This window comes from Aristolochia californica, unplaced genomic scaffold (genome assembly GCF_029961685.1).
Source record: "Aristolochia californica isolate CCGP_79_NKW_82.1479 unplaced genomic scaffold, dmAriCali1.0.hap1 SCAF_7, whole genome shotgun sequence".
Classification (NCBI taxonomy): Eukaryota; Viridiplantae; Streptophyta; class Magnoliopsida; order Piperales; family Aristolochiaceae; genus Aristolochia; species Aristolochia californica.
In genome coordinates this window covers 7,417,791-7,432,914 of record NW_027182268.1, presented here as the reverse complement: position 1 = coordinate 7,432,914, position 15,124 = coordinate 7,417,791, and the positions used below count along the sequence as shown (strand labels likewise).

General features: G+C 37.0%; 1 protein-coding gene across 2 annotated transcripts; it reads right to left on the bottom strand.

Moving 5' to 3' along the window:
- Window positions 1-6,691: 6,691 nt before the first annotated feature.
- On the bottom strand, window positions 6,692-14,817 carry LOC137936396 (uncharacterized aarF domain-containing protein kinase At1g71810, chloroplastic). 2 transcript variants are annotated; one of them, XM_068781036.1, is made up of 22 exons: window positions 14,403-14,817; window positions 14,250-14,327; window positions 13,999-14,043; window positions 13,430-13,468; window positions 13,177-13,347; window positions 12,911-13,063; window positions 12,712-12,747; window positions 12,304-12,347; window positions 11,734-11,824; window positions 11,600-11,641; window positions 11,314-11,422; window positions 11,102-11,216; window positions 10,973-11,022; window positions 10,753-10,831; window positions 9,487-9,537; window positions 9,175-9,316; window positions 8,901-8,945; window positions 8,375-8,479; window positions 8,227-8,268; window positions 7,670-7,840; window positions 7,214-7,324; window positions 6,692-7,006 (listed from the first exon to the last, which is right to left on the bottom strand). In XM_068781036.1, the coding sequence occupies exons 1-22, from the start codon at window positions 14,631-14,633 to the stop codon at window positions 6,896-6,898; spliced, it is 2,061 nt and encodes a 686-aa protein (XP_068637137.1). In that variant the 5' UTR covers window positions 14,634-14,817; the 3' UTR covers window positions 6,692-6,895. The 2 variants fall into 2 exon arrangements, with proteins under 2 accessions (XP_068637137.1, XP_068637136.1); XM_068781035.1 differs by having other exon boundaries at window positions 14,250-14,817.
- Window positions 14,818-15,124: the final 307 nt, after the last annotated feature.

Sequence of the window (15,124 nt, the reverse complement as noted above, 5' to 3'; positions counted from 1 at the left end):
ATTTTTTTCGGCTAAGGTTTAATGGGTGAGAGGGTTTAGTGTTTAGAGTTTGGGGCTTTTAGGGTTGTTAAGATCTAGGGTTTTTTGTTTAACTTCTAGAATTAGGGTTTGGGGTATAGGGTTTAGGAGGTTTTGGAGTTATGGGGGTCTAGGGTTAGGGTTTAGGAGGTTTTGGAGGTATGGGGTCTAGGGTTAGGGTTTAGGAGGTTTTGGAGGTATGGGGTCTAGGGTTTTTAAGGTTCTCAATTATGGTTTACGGTGTTTAGTCCAATTCAAACAAGGTTGAGTCGCCTACACGGGCGTCCATTAGCCAACGAAACCCGACCCCCATCACTGCGAGGTACAGTTTGTAGTGACTGTGAAGTCATATGGGGCTCTACCAGGGGTGTTCGGTAAATTTGGACTTGATGTGTGTGTGTGTGTGTGTTTGCATTGTTTTGCATCTCCGATAGAAATAGTTGATTAATTTTGGAATGTTTTAGAATGTTGTTTAAAATTTTTGAAGTGTTATGGAATGTTTTTGCCATTTGGTGAGGAGATTCAGGTGTTATAAATATCCACCACATGGTATTTTCTTATTTGTGATTTTTGTTTCGTGACGGGTAATGGTTGTCTGATAAAGTTTTTTCCATGAGGACAATCTCGAATTTAGATTGAAAATGGCTGCAAGAAAATAACCAAGTGGTCGACCATATGACTTTTGGAGCTTTGAAGAAGACAATAAAATGCTCGATCTTTTAGTCGAGCAGGTATATATGGGGAACAAGTTGCCCAATGGTGTTTGGAAGCATGAGGTATATATGGAATGTGTCAGTAAGTTCAATGAAGACACAGTCAATAAAAAAACTGTTGAGCAGCTTAAGAATCGAACAAGATCATGAAAAAAAACATACTAAACGGTAACGAGCTGTCTCAACACTAGTGGGTTTGGTTGGGATGCAACCACACAACGAGTTACTGCATGTCATTCTGTATGGTAAGACTACATTAAGGTCAGTAAATCATGATATATTGTAAAACAGTTTGTATTGTTTCGTATTACTAAGAATGATGTTTTATTCTTGTAGGAGCATAAATAGGCTGAGAAGTATAGACAACAAGGTTGCCCCCTTTACGACAAATTGGCTATGGTAGTCGGAAACACAATAGCCATAGGGAATGGTAGTATAACTCCTATGGATTTGTGTGATAAAATTATCCATGATGAGTCGGCTCTTATCCCGATGGATGAGCTCGACAATGTTGACATAGTTATGGGAACTCCACCGCAATTCAATAGTGGAAATGATTCGATAGCGGATCAATCTTGTGGAAGTAAAGGGTCATCTTCACGTCGTCGTAGAAAGAGAAGCGAATTGCCCATTGAAGACAATAGACAATTAATTGATGTAGTTGGCCAAATCGCTGAAGCTATGAAATGTGTTATGAAGTATAAGGAACGCGATGTCGAAGAACCTTGGGTCAATGCCCTCATGAAAATTCCGGACCTGTCAAATGCACTGAAGAATGGTGCTCCTGAATGGATAAATACGCCAAGTAAGAGGCCTTGTTTTTAAAAATGACAGTGGCGGAGCGGGTCGAGTGGCTTAATTATTGTGCAAACAAGTAATTGTAATGCGTTTTAAGTACAATATCTGTTTTGAGAAGATTGTTATGTATTAAAGACGATGTTTGAATTATAACGTTGCTAGACTTATCAGTATGGTTAAGGTTTCTATTTTATATGTTTGTTGTCTTAATATATTATGTGGATAATATGGTGGATGAGTATGGATGTGAATATGATTGTTGAGTTTAGATGAATAGGTTATGATTGAAGATTAGCCATTATTTTTGTTTATGACTATTTAGAAGTTTAAATTTGCAGATTCTCATGGATATTATGACAAAAGAAGATATGGATGTAATTATGATTGGATTGGCATGTATTATTGTCGTCATAGTAAGATACTATCTATGCCCTGGCAACAGAGGTGTACCACGTTCTTATGGGATGAATGGTCCGTTGTATTTGCAAAAGGCCTTAAACAAATCTCCTGTTAAATTTCGAAAAGTTTACAGGATGAATCAAATTGTATTTCACAAATTGGCAACAATACTTAATACCAGAGGGTTTTTATCAGCGACAAAGACCATCTCAGTGGAAGAACAACTTGCCTATTTCCTCCTAACTGTTGGTCAACAACAAGCCTATAGTGTCACAGCAGAGATGTTTGATAGAACGAACTGGTTCATAAGTAAATATTTCAACAAGGTGTTGGATGTTATCCTCAAACTTCACTCTAATTACATCAAACAGCCTTCAGAATGCACACACTCGAGGATTTTAAACAATTCAATGTTTTATCTATACTTCAAGGTAACATCACTTGCCCTCTATTTAGATTACTATACAAATTTAGTCAATACTAATTGAAATTATATAATTAGGATTGTATTGGGGCTATTGATGGAACGTATATCAAAGCGAACAACCAAGGTTCTGGAACAGAAAGGGTTATCTCTCACAAAATGTGATGGTAGCATGTACATTCGACATGCAATTCACTTATGTACTAGTTGGATGGGAGGGATCAGCAGCTGATTCTCGTGTACTGAAGGACGCATTGACTTGCCGAAATAGACTATTTGTACCTGAAGATAAATAATATATTTTATGCAGTAATATTTTATCTATTTTATCTTTAATTATTTAATGTAGAAAATATTTGGTATTGTAGGTAAATATTATCTAGTTGATGCTGGTTATGCAAATCTACGAGGATTTTTGGCTCCATATCGAGGAACTCGATATCATTTGCAAGAATTTGGAGATAATATTCCTAAGAATGAAAAAAAATTATTCAATCGAAGACACTCGTCTTTGCGGAATACTATTGAGAGAACTTTTGGTACTTTAAAAGCTCGATTTCAAATGTTGAAAGACACTCCATTTTCTTTTAAGGTGCAGACAAAAATTGTTATTGCTTGTTGCATATTGCACAATTATATACGTACAGAGGATTACAATGATATATTTGATTTGGAAGATGATGATTCGGATGATGAGTTTGGTGAAGGAGGTGATGGGGTTCAATTACGTGCAATGGACGATACAAACATCGATGATAGCGATGGTCTTATGGAAGAGGATACCCAAGTAACAAGCTTTCGAAGGCAACGTGCATTAGAATCCACAAGAGCCGCACAATTTCGAGATGACATAGTGACTTGCATGTGGAATGATAACTGATGATTGTATATTTTATTGTATTTGAACATGTATTGTTTTTATGTACTAAACTTGTAATTTGATGATTTTAATGCTAATCACGAACTGGTTATTACAATAAAACTCTATTACATTAGTAATAAAGTTGTATGTTTATTTATATATTATATTTATTAAATTTTATTACTATATTAAACTAGATATTTAAGTCTGATAAATAAAATATAGTTACAATATGTATTTGATCAATTGATTAATTTTAATTTTTTGGAAATATATTATCAATTAATACTACACATATTGCGTTTTTAATAAAATAATTCTTTATTTACTCATTATATTTATTTTTTATTTATTGTATTATATTAGTGATTTAATAGTGGTAATATTACATACAAATATATAGTGTATTAAAGTTATGATTAAATCAATTTTTCCTCTTAAAACATTCATTTTTAGGCTATAGTTACAATATCATATGTTATTAATAAATTAATAGCTAAACATATTACTTTCGTTTTTGTTATTTATTTATTACTTATAATTAATCATGTGTGTATTTCATTGCCTCACGTAATTACCACATTAATGCACAATAACATATCTAATTCAATTAATAAATATATTAATATATTTTAATTATACATTAAATAAGTTACTCGTGTAGTAATAATGATGGTTTTACTTAATTTGGGGTTTGAGATTATGTTGTAATTATAAGTGTACTGTACAGGTTTAGGGATTCTCTTGTTTTTAATGTTTTTCTAATGAGTGGGCACTATTTACTGTAAACTTTTTTCCTGTACATGAAAGCGTCAACACTAACACTAAATGCGAAGATGATCTTCATGCATATGACTGACATGATCTTTATGTTGGACATGAACTTGATCTTCAAGAATCCATTTGGGGCACCCCCCCCCCCTCCCCCCTTCCAAGTGGGAAAATGAAGATGTAGATAACTAACATAAAGTTCATGTTGGAGACAAAGATAAACTTCAAATTTAGTAGGCATTGACCTCTTCTCTCGGATGCTGTAAGCAAAAACACGTGAGTCGTGGGCCTTCGTTCGGGACGAAGTGGACGCCATGATCTCGCCTGTTAACTATAGCTCTGGCAAGCTAGTTAACATCGGGGAGTTGGTTTAACTCATAGTATCACTTACAGTAAGGCCTCCCCCCCCCCCTTCCAAGTGGGAAAATGAAGTTCATGTAGATAACTAACATAAAGTTCATGTTGGAGACAAAGATAAACTTCAAATTTAGTAGGCATTGACCTCTTCTCTCGGATGCTGTAAGCAAAAACACGTGAGTCGTGGGCCTTCGTTCGGGACGAAGTGGACGCCATGATCTCGCCTGTTAACTATAGCTCTGGCAAGCTAGTTAACATCGGGGAGTTGGTTTAACTCATAGTATCACTTACAGTAAGGCCTTCAAGTTGAACTTGCAGGAGAGATAGGATGTATTCGTCACCATTCTTGCGAAAATTCTCTAAGCTCATGAGTGCCTTCAATATCTAAGTAGCTGAGATAGGGGTGTACATCGGGTCAGGTTTTATGGGAACCCAACCTGAAAAAATATGGGTTCAGATTTGAAATTTCACTCACGGCATAGAAAAATTTTTTGATGGATTTCAGCGGGTTTTTCCAAACCTGACCCATATATAAAACAAAAGATATAAAATAGGGTTAAGATGGGTCAGGTTTTACGGGGATGGGGTGGAGATAGGTTAGGTTTAATTCGGATTTAAGAGGATGATGATCAGGTTGGGTTTGGGTTTGATGAATCAGGTTTTTTTTAGATTGGGGGGATCGGATTCGGGTTCGATCCGTGCCCACCCTAAGCTGAGATGGGTGACCCGCAGGGTTCAAGAAGTGGCTCACCTGTGGGCCTGTGGCTCTCTGATCGATTCATGGATGAAATCATTGACGAACACGTGGCCTCATTGAAGAAGAAGAGTCAAGATATGGTGGACAATTTAGTAGCCTTCCTAGACGATGGACAGACCGCTGACGGCTACTGTAACAACCTTTAGGCCTCTCTGAAGGTCAACAGAGAACATCAAGGACATGGTTATGGTGCATACTATGTGGTGGGCGAAGAAGAATCTGACGGATCATAAGAATCGAGCGATTCTAATGAACTAGTTGCATCAGACACAACAGAGGAAAGCTTCGATTTTCAGGGTGAAACCAGTTGCAGCTTGAGGAACGCTCCAATCTTGTGAAATCCAAATCAAGACAAAGGATTTCTATTCGAAATAAACTTGGGATGAACAAAGTGGGTCCTTTTAGAAGAATAATAGGACCCTAGGACTCGGATCTTATCATCGCCCATCGGCTTTGCAACTCTAGCGTCGCTGATTCAGTTTTCGACCTAGCATTAGATGATCCTTTATGTATCACTGATGATGACTCCAGCTCTTGCCTTGTCGCCGTGAAGCTGCCTTCGGGGACGTTCCCCATGTTTGACCCCCTGGGCGACGCTTCGACAACGACAGCTACTGCAAAGACGTGATAACGATGTGTTAAAAAAATCCGCAAACCATACGGATTCATCGGACAATCAACTTTTTGTTCTAATCAACAGTGAAAGGAGAGACGAGGTATGAAAAGAAGCGGCATTGCTGCTGGAAAACCGATGCTTTTCGCTAGTAGTTTCCAGTATCTCAAGGCTAGAAATCATTACCTGAAAAATCATTATGTTTTTCCAGGTAGTAGTTTTCCAGCATCTCGAGGCTAGAAATCCTTACCTAAAAATCATTTAATTTTTCAGATAATGATTTCCAGGTAAATATAAGTTTCCTGAAAAATGAGCACTAATAAACCCAAGAATCACATTTTTACCTGGAAAGATTTTTCTTGCTTTTACTGAAAATGGCACCAATAATGCCTAAGTGTTTCTGGTCAAGCTTGAGTGCTTCAAAGGGGTAATTGTTGAATGGGTGCACGTAAGTGACTGATTAATACATGGTAGATATTATATCTGAGTCGTGTACAGTTCCAAAACCTAAACCGTGAGGCGGAGACGGGTTTATTGTAAAAAAGAAGTGTCAAATGTCGTCTTGGGGACATGATTAACCCTAAAAACTTACCTGACTGAACCCCTTTGTGATTTTGTTTATCCTTATTTATTTTTTTATTTTAATTAATTTTTTAAAATTAAGGTCGGGGTGCAGCGGAGTGGGGCAGGGACCCACGGCTTCCAAGGTGCGGGGTTAAGCACAAAAATACTGCCTCCGAGTTTGGGACCTGTAAACCAACCACCTTCGCAATGGCATTACCAAAGATCATAGCAGTGTTCAAATAGTGCAACCACATAATAGAACCAGTTGCAGTGGGATGCATTAAAATAGTGTATATTCAATAAAATGGTGAGCTTTACCAGCTATATTTGTGGAGAGACTGCTGTATAATTATGAGTTGCAGCAGTTCTCGAATCTCTTTCTGCTATATGCAAGCCAGTGTTCTGCGTTCACCATTCACTGCTAGGATTGTTTACTTTCAATTTCTTTCTGCAAAGACTTACTAAAAGAAATTTATCATCATTTTGTTCTATATTATTTTTCTAAAACTATTAAGAGTTTGCATGAGGGTTGAAGAACAACCGAGAATCTACATGAGACAATGGGTGATATAGCTGAGAGAACAGAATTTACATTTGTGGCATTTACCTCCTTTGTTTTTCATCTGTTGCTGACAATCCTTCTTATAGTTCTTGCAATTGCTCGTGATACAAATCTTGCAGCTACGTCAGCTGGTAGACGAAGTAATTTTTCCTGGAACTCCAAGGGAAGCTGCAAGACATGAGAAGAACACTGCATCAGCAGTCCATGTGGGAGATGAAGAAACCACAGAAAGCTTTATTTCTAGAGTCATCTTCCATTCACCAATAGCAGATGTTAGAGGGTGTTTGCACAGTTATCCGTGAGCATATGACATGCACACGTGTATGTATGGCTGAAAAGCATTTATCATGTATTTATATATTTGATGACATTTACCTCAGGAATAACAGTGAGGATAGGTATATATTCTTCAATCGATGCCAGTTGATAAAGAACAAGAGATGCATCCTCCAAGTAATCATCTCCTGCCTTTGCAACTTTCATTTCCTACAAGAAGACAGAACATAATTCTCAATCATCCCCCCAAAAAATAAAAAAATCCACATAATAATTAAAGCCGATGAGCAAAAGTTGTGATTAACTAAACTTAAATAGACGACAGGTAATGTGTAATATACAGTTGACTTTTTCACTTGCCAAAAGCAAGCAACCAAACAAACTCTAAATTCCCTACTTTTTCAAATTTTCAGCCAATTTATTTTGTATCCCGACCCTATCTTATTCTCTTAATATATTTTAGTCTTGTTACTTTTGTATCTTTACTATTAGAATTACACTGTTAAAAAAGAAAATAGAAGGAGAAAAAAAAAGAAATATGATAAGCATTCATACTGTAAGTGAGCCACCACTACTCTGGAACCCTGACAACAAGAGCATAAGACGGCGGAAGGTTCTTATATTGTTGATATCTTCATCTTCCAATGAAAATGACGGAAACGGTAGTGCAAATGGTAGTGCTGAATTAATTGAATCCAAGGTTGCTAAGGTGATTCCATCGATTCCCTGAAGTAATTTGCAGAAGAGCCAAGATGTAAACTTGAAGTGGCAAATATAAAATGCAGCAAAAATAAAAATTTGGAAAACAATACTAACGTCTACAACATAGATTTGAGCCTGGGGATCCTTCAAATTTTACAGAGATTTGGGGAAAAAATATTTTGGCATTGCAAATGAAGCTCAAACTGCCAGTAACGCTGTCCCCCCAGTTTCAAAATACCACCATAAATAATTAGTAGAGGTAATTACAAAGTGAAACATAAAGTTTCAAGACAGTCACTAAGTCGAATTTCTTCTTTAGCATTATGAGGTTCTTCAACATTTCCTTCAATTAACGTTTCCTTAAATTCTAAAGGAATATAGATCTTAGAGGGATGGAGAAAGGAACTTACCTTCACAAATTCCTGCAATAGTATATCCCTCACAAATTCACCCTGGAAATAAGAGGTAAAGAAAAAAAAGGTTTTCAAAATCAGGATCATGGTAGCTTTCAGCTAAATCCAGACAGGTCATTAAAAAGGATTGTGCTGTGTAAATGACCTTCTCAGTCAATGTGAAAGTAAGAAGCTGCTTGATAACCACCCTGGTATCGTTGTTGACAACATCTTTTTCCACATAAGACTGCTCAGTTCTTGCACGGAGGGACTGCCAAATAAACAGACAGAAAAGTATAAGAGGAAGTCATCTGGATCAATTTGGGAATGCAAAAAATTTAGGTATATCTGCTTTAGATATGTGACCCACTTAATGCCAGCTCTAGTATTTTACATCACAAGCCTGTTGAGATCCCAGTTGCTCATCTGGTTGGGCCACCACCAGAGAGCCATTCAATCAAGTAATATAAAACCATTAGTAAAAGTTTTTCGGGAAAGAAGAGTGAAGTGTGGCTCTAAGGATTAGGAAGATATATCAGTTTGCGATTAAGGAAACTCATATTGTTCAAAGTTCCCAACTAACAGTACTCAAGCCATTGATACCTTTTTTGCCAAGTGAAAACTATATTATGAAGAAGTGCCAAGAATACTCACAGTTTACACTTGAGTACATAATAAAAATGAAAACTAACCTCAGTTAGCAGTGATTCTAGACGATCGATTCTGAATACACCATCCTGATTCGCCACCCCCAGCCCCCGAGAAAAAAGAAAGTATTAGAGAACAATAAACTGACCAAGAAACTGATGACAAACTAGTTAGTTGGTTGGAATAGTCGCACAAAAGTTAATGTCGGGAAAGATCCTGTGATTATTAGTAGGAAAATGGCCTCCTAAATTATAGCCACATGATTCCTAACATAAATCTACGTGGGACTATTTCCACTAACAAAGTTCAAAAAATTACCTCATAAAGAAGAGACTGCAGCGTGGACCTAAGCTGTAGTGAGCTATCGGTAAGTACTTTTCTAGCAATCCATGGATATGAACTACTTAGAACTTTGTACTTAGGATTAAAACTGATGGCAATACCCTCCAGAACAGCAAGGCTGAGAACAACAGTGTTAATCGAGATCATAAGCCATTAATATGAGATTAAAGAGTCAAAACAATAAAACATAGAGATTATATGCCATTAACATGAGAATAAAAAGTCAAAACAATAAGACGATGCTTGCAGGAATTTTTTTTTTCATGCTCTGGGTCATGCATAAATTACCTTCTAATCACGAGAGAGAAATAAGATGGTATCTGGAACTTAAACTTGTACCTGAGAAATGTCATATTAGTAATATGAAGCACCAGCAAGCTTAAACATGTTGACTAGAAAATAAGTAACATCTTACTCCACTAGGTGGAGTGCTTGATGATGTTTTTGGTTTCTCCCCTTCAATTCATAATAAATAAATTAATTAAAATACAAAAAAAGCAAAAATAAAATAAAAATTGGAAGCCCACAGTACTAGCAATTTAGGAGATTCCGAGATTAACCAAACAAGAAAAAGTTCATACCAAAGCCAAATCCACACTGAAGGGTCATCAATGTATATGGATTAGCACAAACTTGCTCTTTTTTAAATAAACCTGGTAAAGGTGCCCATCTTGTCAAGATGCAGAACCACAAAGGTGCCCTGCAGGCTTTCAGTTAAAAGTGCTACCAGGCTCCAGTTGTTGCTTTTTTGGGAGAGACACTTGACATGAATTTCACCAATATCTTATTAATATAAGACTGTTGACAGTGCCTCCATGGAATGGTGATTTCAATGGATATTTCTGTTGCCTAAGACCAATTAATTAAGGATCAAACTGGACAATCTCTGGGTCCAACCTCTGAAAAAATCTTTTAACCTCTGCCATCCAGGTTTATAATTATATGTTGCAAAAGTGCCAATTCAGTGGCAAAAAAATTCTTCAGATGACGACAAACATGTGAGACTACATCTTTTTGCATCCAATCACCAAGACACTGGTAATTATTAAACGTACCACTTTTTAAAGCACTTTAGCACCTGAAAATTCTCACATTATGTCCCTTTACTATTTCAATCTGGCTTTACATAACATTCAGATATTCATAATAATTAAAAGACAGTAGCAATACTATATACATCTAGCAAGCAGGAACTGACATTAGACAAAGCAACATAACAAGAACATTTTATTTAAAAGTACATACACTCATCAAAACAACTACTCAATGAAATTCTTGTGAATTATGACCTTTTAATAACTACTCACACATTGACTATTTCTGTGTAAAAATTTAATAGAGAACAGAATCACAGAAATTAGCATCTGAGCTGATCTGGAGAAACTTTTGCCAGAGTTTCAAGGGAAACAGACCTTCAGCAAAACTAGGCACAGTGAACCCAAATGTCATTTAAACACTAATTACTATTTGTAAATTAAATAATTTATCAGCAGCAAGACCCTTTTTTAACTTTTATATTTCAAAAGCAGAGCCAAATGACTCCCGACACCATACATTGTACGGCCTAAGTTTCCTGAGAGATCTCCAAAACTGATATTCCTGACTCCTTTGTTCACAGCATTCTGGAAAACACCTACAATTGGAAAGCATGGTTAGCACAATCTTACCAACTAATCCAATTTAAGGCTATTCAGAAATGAAATCTGACGAGAAGAAAAATGAAGACTTATTTTTTAATACAGATTGTGGAAGAGCACTTAGAAGAAGTCAAAACCTGTTAGTGCTTCGGATACTTCACCCTTTTGGGCCGTTGGTGGCAGTAGCCTACAGAACAATTTACAAAAAAATGTGATTAATCTAATTTCACATCCATTTATCAGGCTCAATACATCAATGAACATACCCCAGGGTGACAAAATCTTTTGCTAATGCATCAAAATCACGGTTAACAAGATGTAGGCAAGCTTCAATGAATCCATCTCGTAGTTCCTGCTTGAATTCACCCATCATACCAAAATCTGGAAATAAGAGTAAAGGGTGTTTGGTACTTTCAGAGGTCACGAAAGTCCAGAAAGTTCAAGTTTTTTTCTGGATGTAAAACTGAGTAACAATTACCTAAATATGCAAGCTTCCCATCAGTTGTGCGCAGAAGGTTTCCTGGGTGCGGATCTGCATGATAAAATCCATACTCTAGAAGTTGACTGAGAGAGCAGTAGACCCCTACCTAAAAAAGTGTCAAGAAGATATGAGTACCTATTTGCAGTTTTCCAACCAAAAAAAAAACAAAATTCAGTAGAAGGAAGGGAATAGTGGGGGAGGGTGGAGAGAGAGAGAGAGAGAGAGAGAGAGAGAGAGAGAGAGAGAGAGAGAGAGAGAGAGAGTTTCTTCTGAGACTTCGCACCTCAACCAAGTATTGATCCTTAACTTCAGATAATTTTTTCCCCTAAAGACATATAGCATAGAAAGAAAGTAAATTATGTGAACTATGGGTGGTCATATAATGTCAATTTACTGATAAAGTAAAAGATGAAGTACCTCCACCCATTGCATAATCAGAACACGGCGGCTACTCTGCTCCAAATACATTTCTGGCACAAACACATCTTGCAGCCCTCCATACAACTGTCTGGTTTGTGAATAAAGAATCTTATAATTGATTTACACTAGTTTCAATCAAGGAGGAAATAAAGTAAAACAATGATGTTGACTGAAGTTGTGAAGAAACCCTTGAAGAAAGCCAACCTAGTGATAAAACCGATAAATGATATAGAGGAGGATTCATGCACCATATCCAACATGGTTGAGAGTTATGGCATCATCTAAGTGAAAACCCTGCCAACCTTACAGCTTTCATGTTTAATAATATAAACTAGATAATCATTCTGTATGAGTAAGAAAATTTCATGCAGACCTGATACGCTTTTCTTAGGTTGACAGTCCTAGTAAAGCTGAAGTACTGGTTTTATTTCATGTATAACAGCTTTCATTTAGGCCTTTAAAATCTAGACTGCAAAACATCAAATATAGGATTCTTGCACATTTGCATAGTATAGCCATGACTATCCTGGGCCTGACCATGCATCACGCATAAGAACATCTTGATACCTGAATTTAAGTCCATTCCTTGCTTCTGATCTGTAATCCATCTCCTGCATTCAATGTGATTCACCTGTATTCAATTTGAAATTCTAAGAGGAGGACATCTTGAAATTCTCACAACATATTCTAGCCCTTGTATCTAGTGATTCATCTTGTCTCATGCAAGTGTAACTCATAACCCAATGGGCTTTCAGTTACATTTAACTTAAATAGACAAACTAGTTCTATTTTGGCAAGCTATAGCGCTGTATATCAGGGAGAATGAAAGAAGCGGATGACCTGGAAAATAATAAGATGGAATCTTTATCTATTAAATTGTGTCTGTCTCTATCTATTAAATTGTGTCTGCCTTTTAATATTCCTGAAATAATAACAAGCAAATTTAAAGCTTTGAGAGATCAACAATATATGTACCCGAAAAAGGCTTGATGCCCATTCATCCACCACTGCCTGCAAGTTTAGTTCCTCAGGTGTTCAGTATCAGTTACCTTAAAACCTAGATAAACTTACAACAAATGAACAAGTTTACACTTAATCAGACAGATATAAATATCACGAGTTAACCAAGGAATGTATTTGAAATTAGAAGCATGTTAAAATTTTTGGAGATTACCTGAAGATCAGTATTAAGTTTGCCAGCTCTCCTTATCAATCCTGCAAGATAACGTAGTACAAAAATGTCTAAAGAAATAGCTGCCTGGACGCCAGGCCTTTGCACTTTGACAGCAACAATCTGTCCACTGGAACGAAGCCTTGCCTGATAAACCTATGGATTTGAATATTTGAATTAAAAAGTTTTAAATGTCAGTATGTTGCACTGCTTCAAGAGTTCATAAGCAAAGCAACTCCAGCCAGCTGTATCATTAGCAAGTGACAAACCTGGCCAAGGGATGCAGCAGCTACAGGTTCTGAAGTGATTTCTGAGAAAATTATGTCCAGCGGTAGTCCAAGTTCTTTTTCTATCAACTCAAATGCCATTTCAGTTGAGAAAGGTGCTATTCTATCTTGCAGCAGCGAAAGTTCCTCCACGTACGAAGGTGGAATCACATCCTAGGAGCAGCATTTGAATTAACAAAGAGCAATGCTCTAAAAGCAGGGTTTAAGAAGCCTTGTTGTAACAAGATTGACTTACTGGACGAGATGAAAACGCTTGAGCAATTTTAATAAATGCCTGCAAATAAATATGGGCCAAATGACTAAGATGTAAAACCAAACCATACAAAAATTCAAAAAAGTAGATGGTTTCCTACAGATCATCTTTTATTACCAACATCTATAATGACATTTCCACAATTTTACCTTTATAATCTAGAGTAATTGATCAGTTTCTTTTTATTTCAAACTAGAAAGAAGGCCCACGAAAAGGAGCTAGAGCATGAAAGCGACATCAAAGAACTAAATTCGTCCAGAGTTTGCTATCCAAATATCCATGTGGAAGACTTTGCCGTGTTTCGCAGCACATTAAGCGAAGACTGGGATTCAGGTTTAACACGAGTCTAATAGCGGATAACTAATCAAGACTAACCTGATTCTTACATAGGAAGAAAGTTCCATTCTAATTCAGCTAATGCCAGCTGGTTAGTTTGCTCGTTCAAGGAATCATGAATAGACGTTGAAGAATCATGGATCAGACTCTCACGCTAGAATAGGATACAATCAAGACTACACGGATACAGTGATTTTTTATATAACTAGACTTACTGGACCAAGTTCGACCAATATCTCTCTAAGCTCAGCCGCTCTAATCTGCAAGAAAGAAGAAAGTTAAAATTCATAGTTAAAAGCCGTAATATATCGACTACAGACATCAGAGCCGACAACTTTCTCATTTCCAGATGTACCGGAATAATACGAAACCACTGTTTTATTCTCGGATATGATGAAATGGATTGATTAAAAAAAACACATCAATATGCCACTCTTTTGGAATTTAATAACCAGAAACTCCTCACCTTGAACATTTCATCCGATCGCTCCTTCAGACTATCGACATACCGAAGACCGAACCACTTCCCGAACCTCGTTCCAATCTGGAGAATGCGGCGTGCGAGTAAAAAAGGTTTCCTTCTGTAAATAAAAGAAATCTTCGATATATCATACTCAACAAGAGCTTCCGCCTCCGAATTGCCACTTTCAAAGACATATCCGGAGTACTTGGTGAACGTATCAACATTAGTCGTCGATCGAGGCAACTCCAGAGAGCACCGACTACGATACTCAGGTGGACGCCGCCGAGATTTCCGGCGACTCAAAAAATGAGGAGGAAAATGATTGGATTTGGACGAGTTGATTTTGGCGGGAAAGAGCGAAGAATTCTGCAGAATATTGAGAAGCATTACGGATTAGAAAAATAAACGATAATCTCTACTACAACGTTTTATATTCACAGGAAAAGGAGCTTCTTCGGTCTTCGCTGCAATTGCATATGCGGTGTCTCGGATATCTCAACTCTAAGAGGAAGATAAAATCAGGGAAATCGTGTCGCCATTATTCGAAAAATTCAACTCTGGATACGGCGGATAGAACTATGCGATTGAAATGCTGTGTATATCTGTTCCACTTTTATTCAGACGAGCGAGTGGACCACGTTCGCAGGGAAGGGATCCGCAGATACCTAGCGATTAGAACCGAATTCCGACTCCGATTTCGATGTTTCTGATGCTAAGAATTACGCGTGAACCTTCTAGAATCTAGACCACTCAATGTTACACGTGTGTTGAAGGAAAAATTCGTGGAGTAGACGAAACATTTGATAGCGGACGAGCCACCGTAATTCGGAAGACTAGCAACTTATCTCTGCAGGATATTCGTTCATAGAAATTAAAAT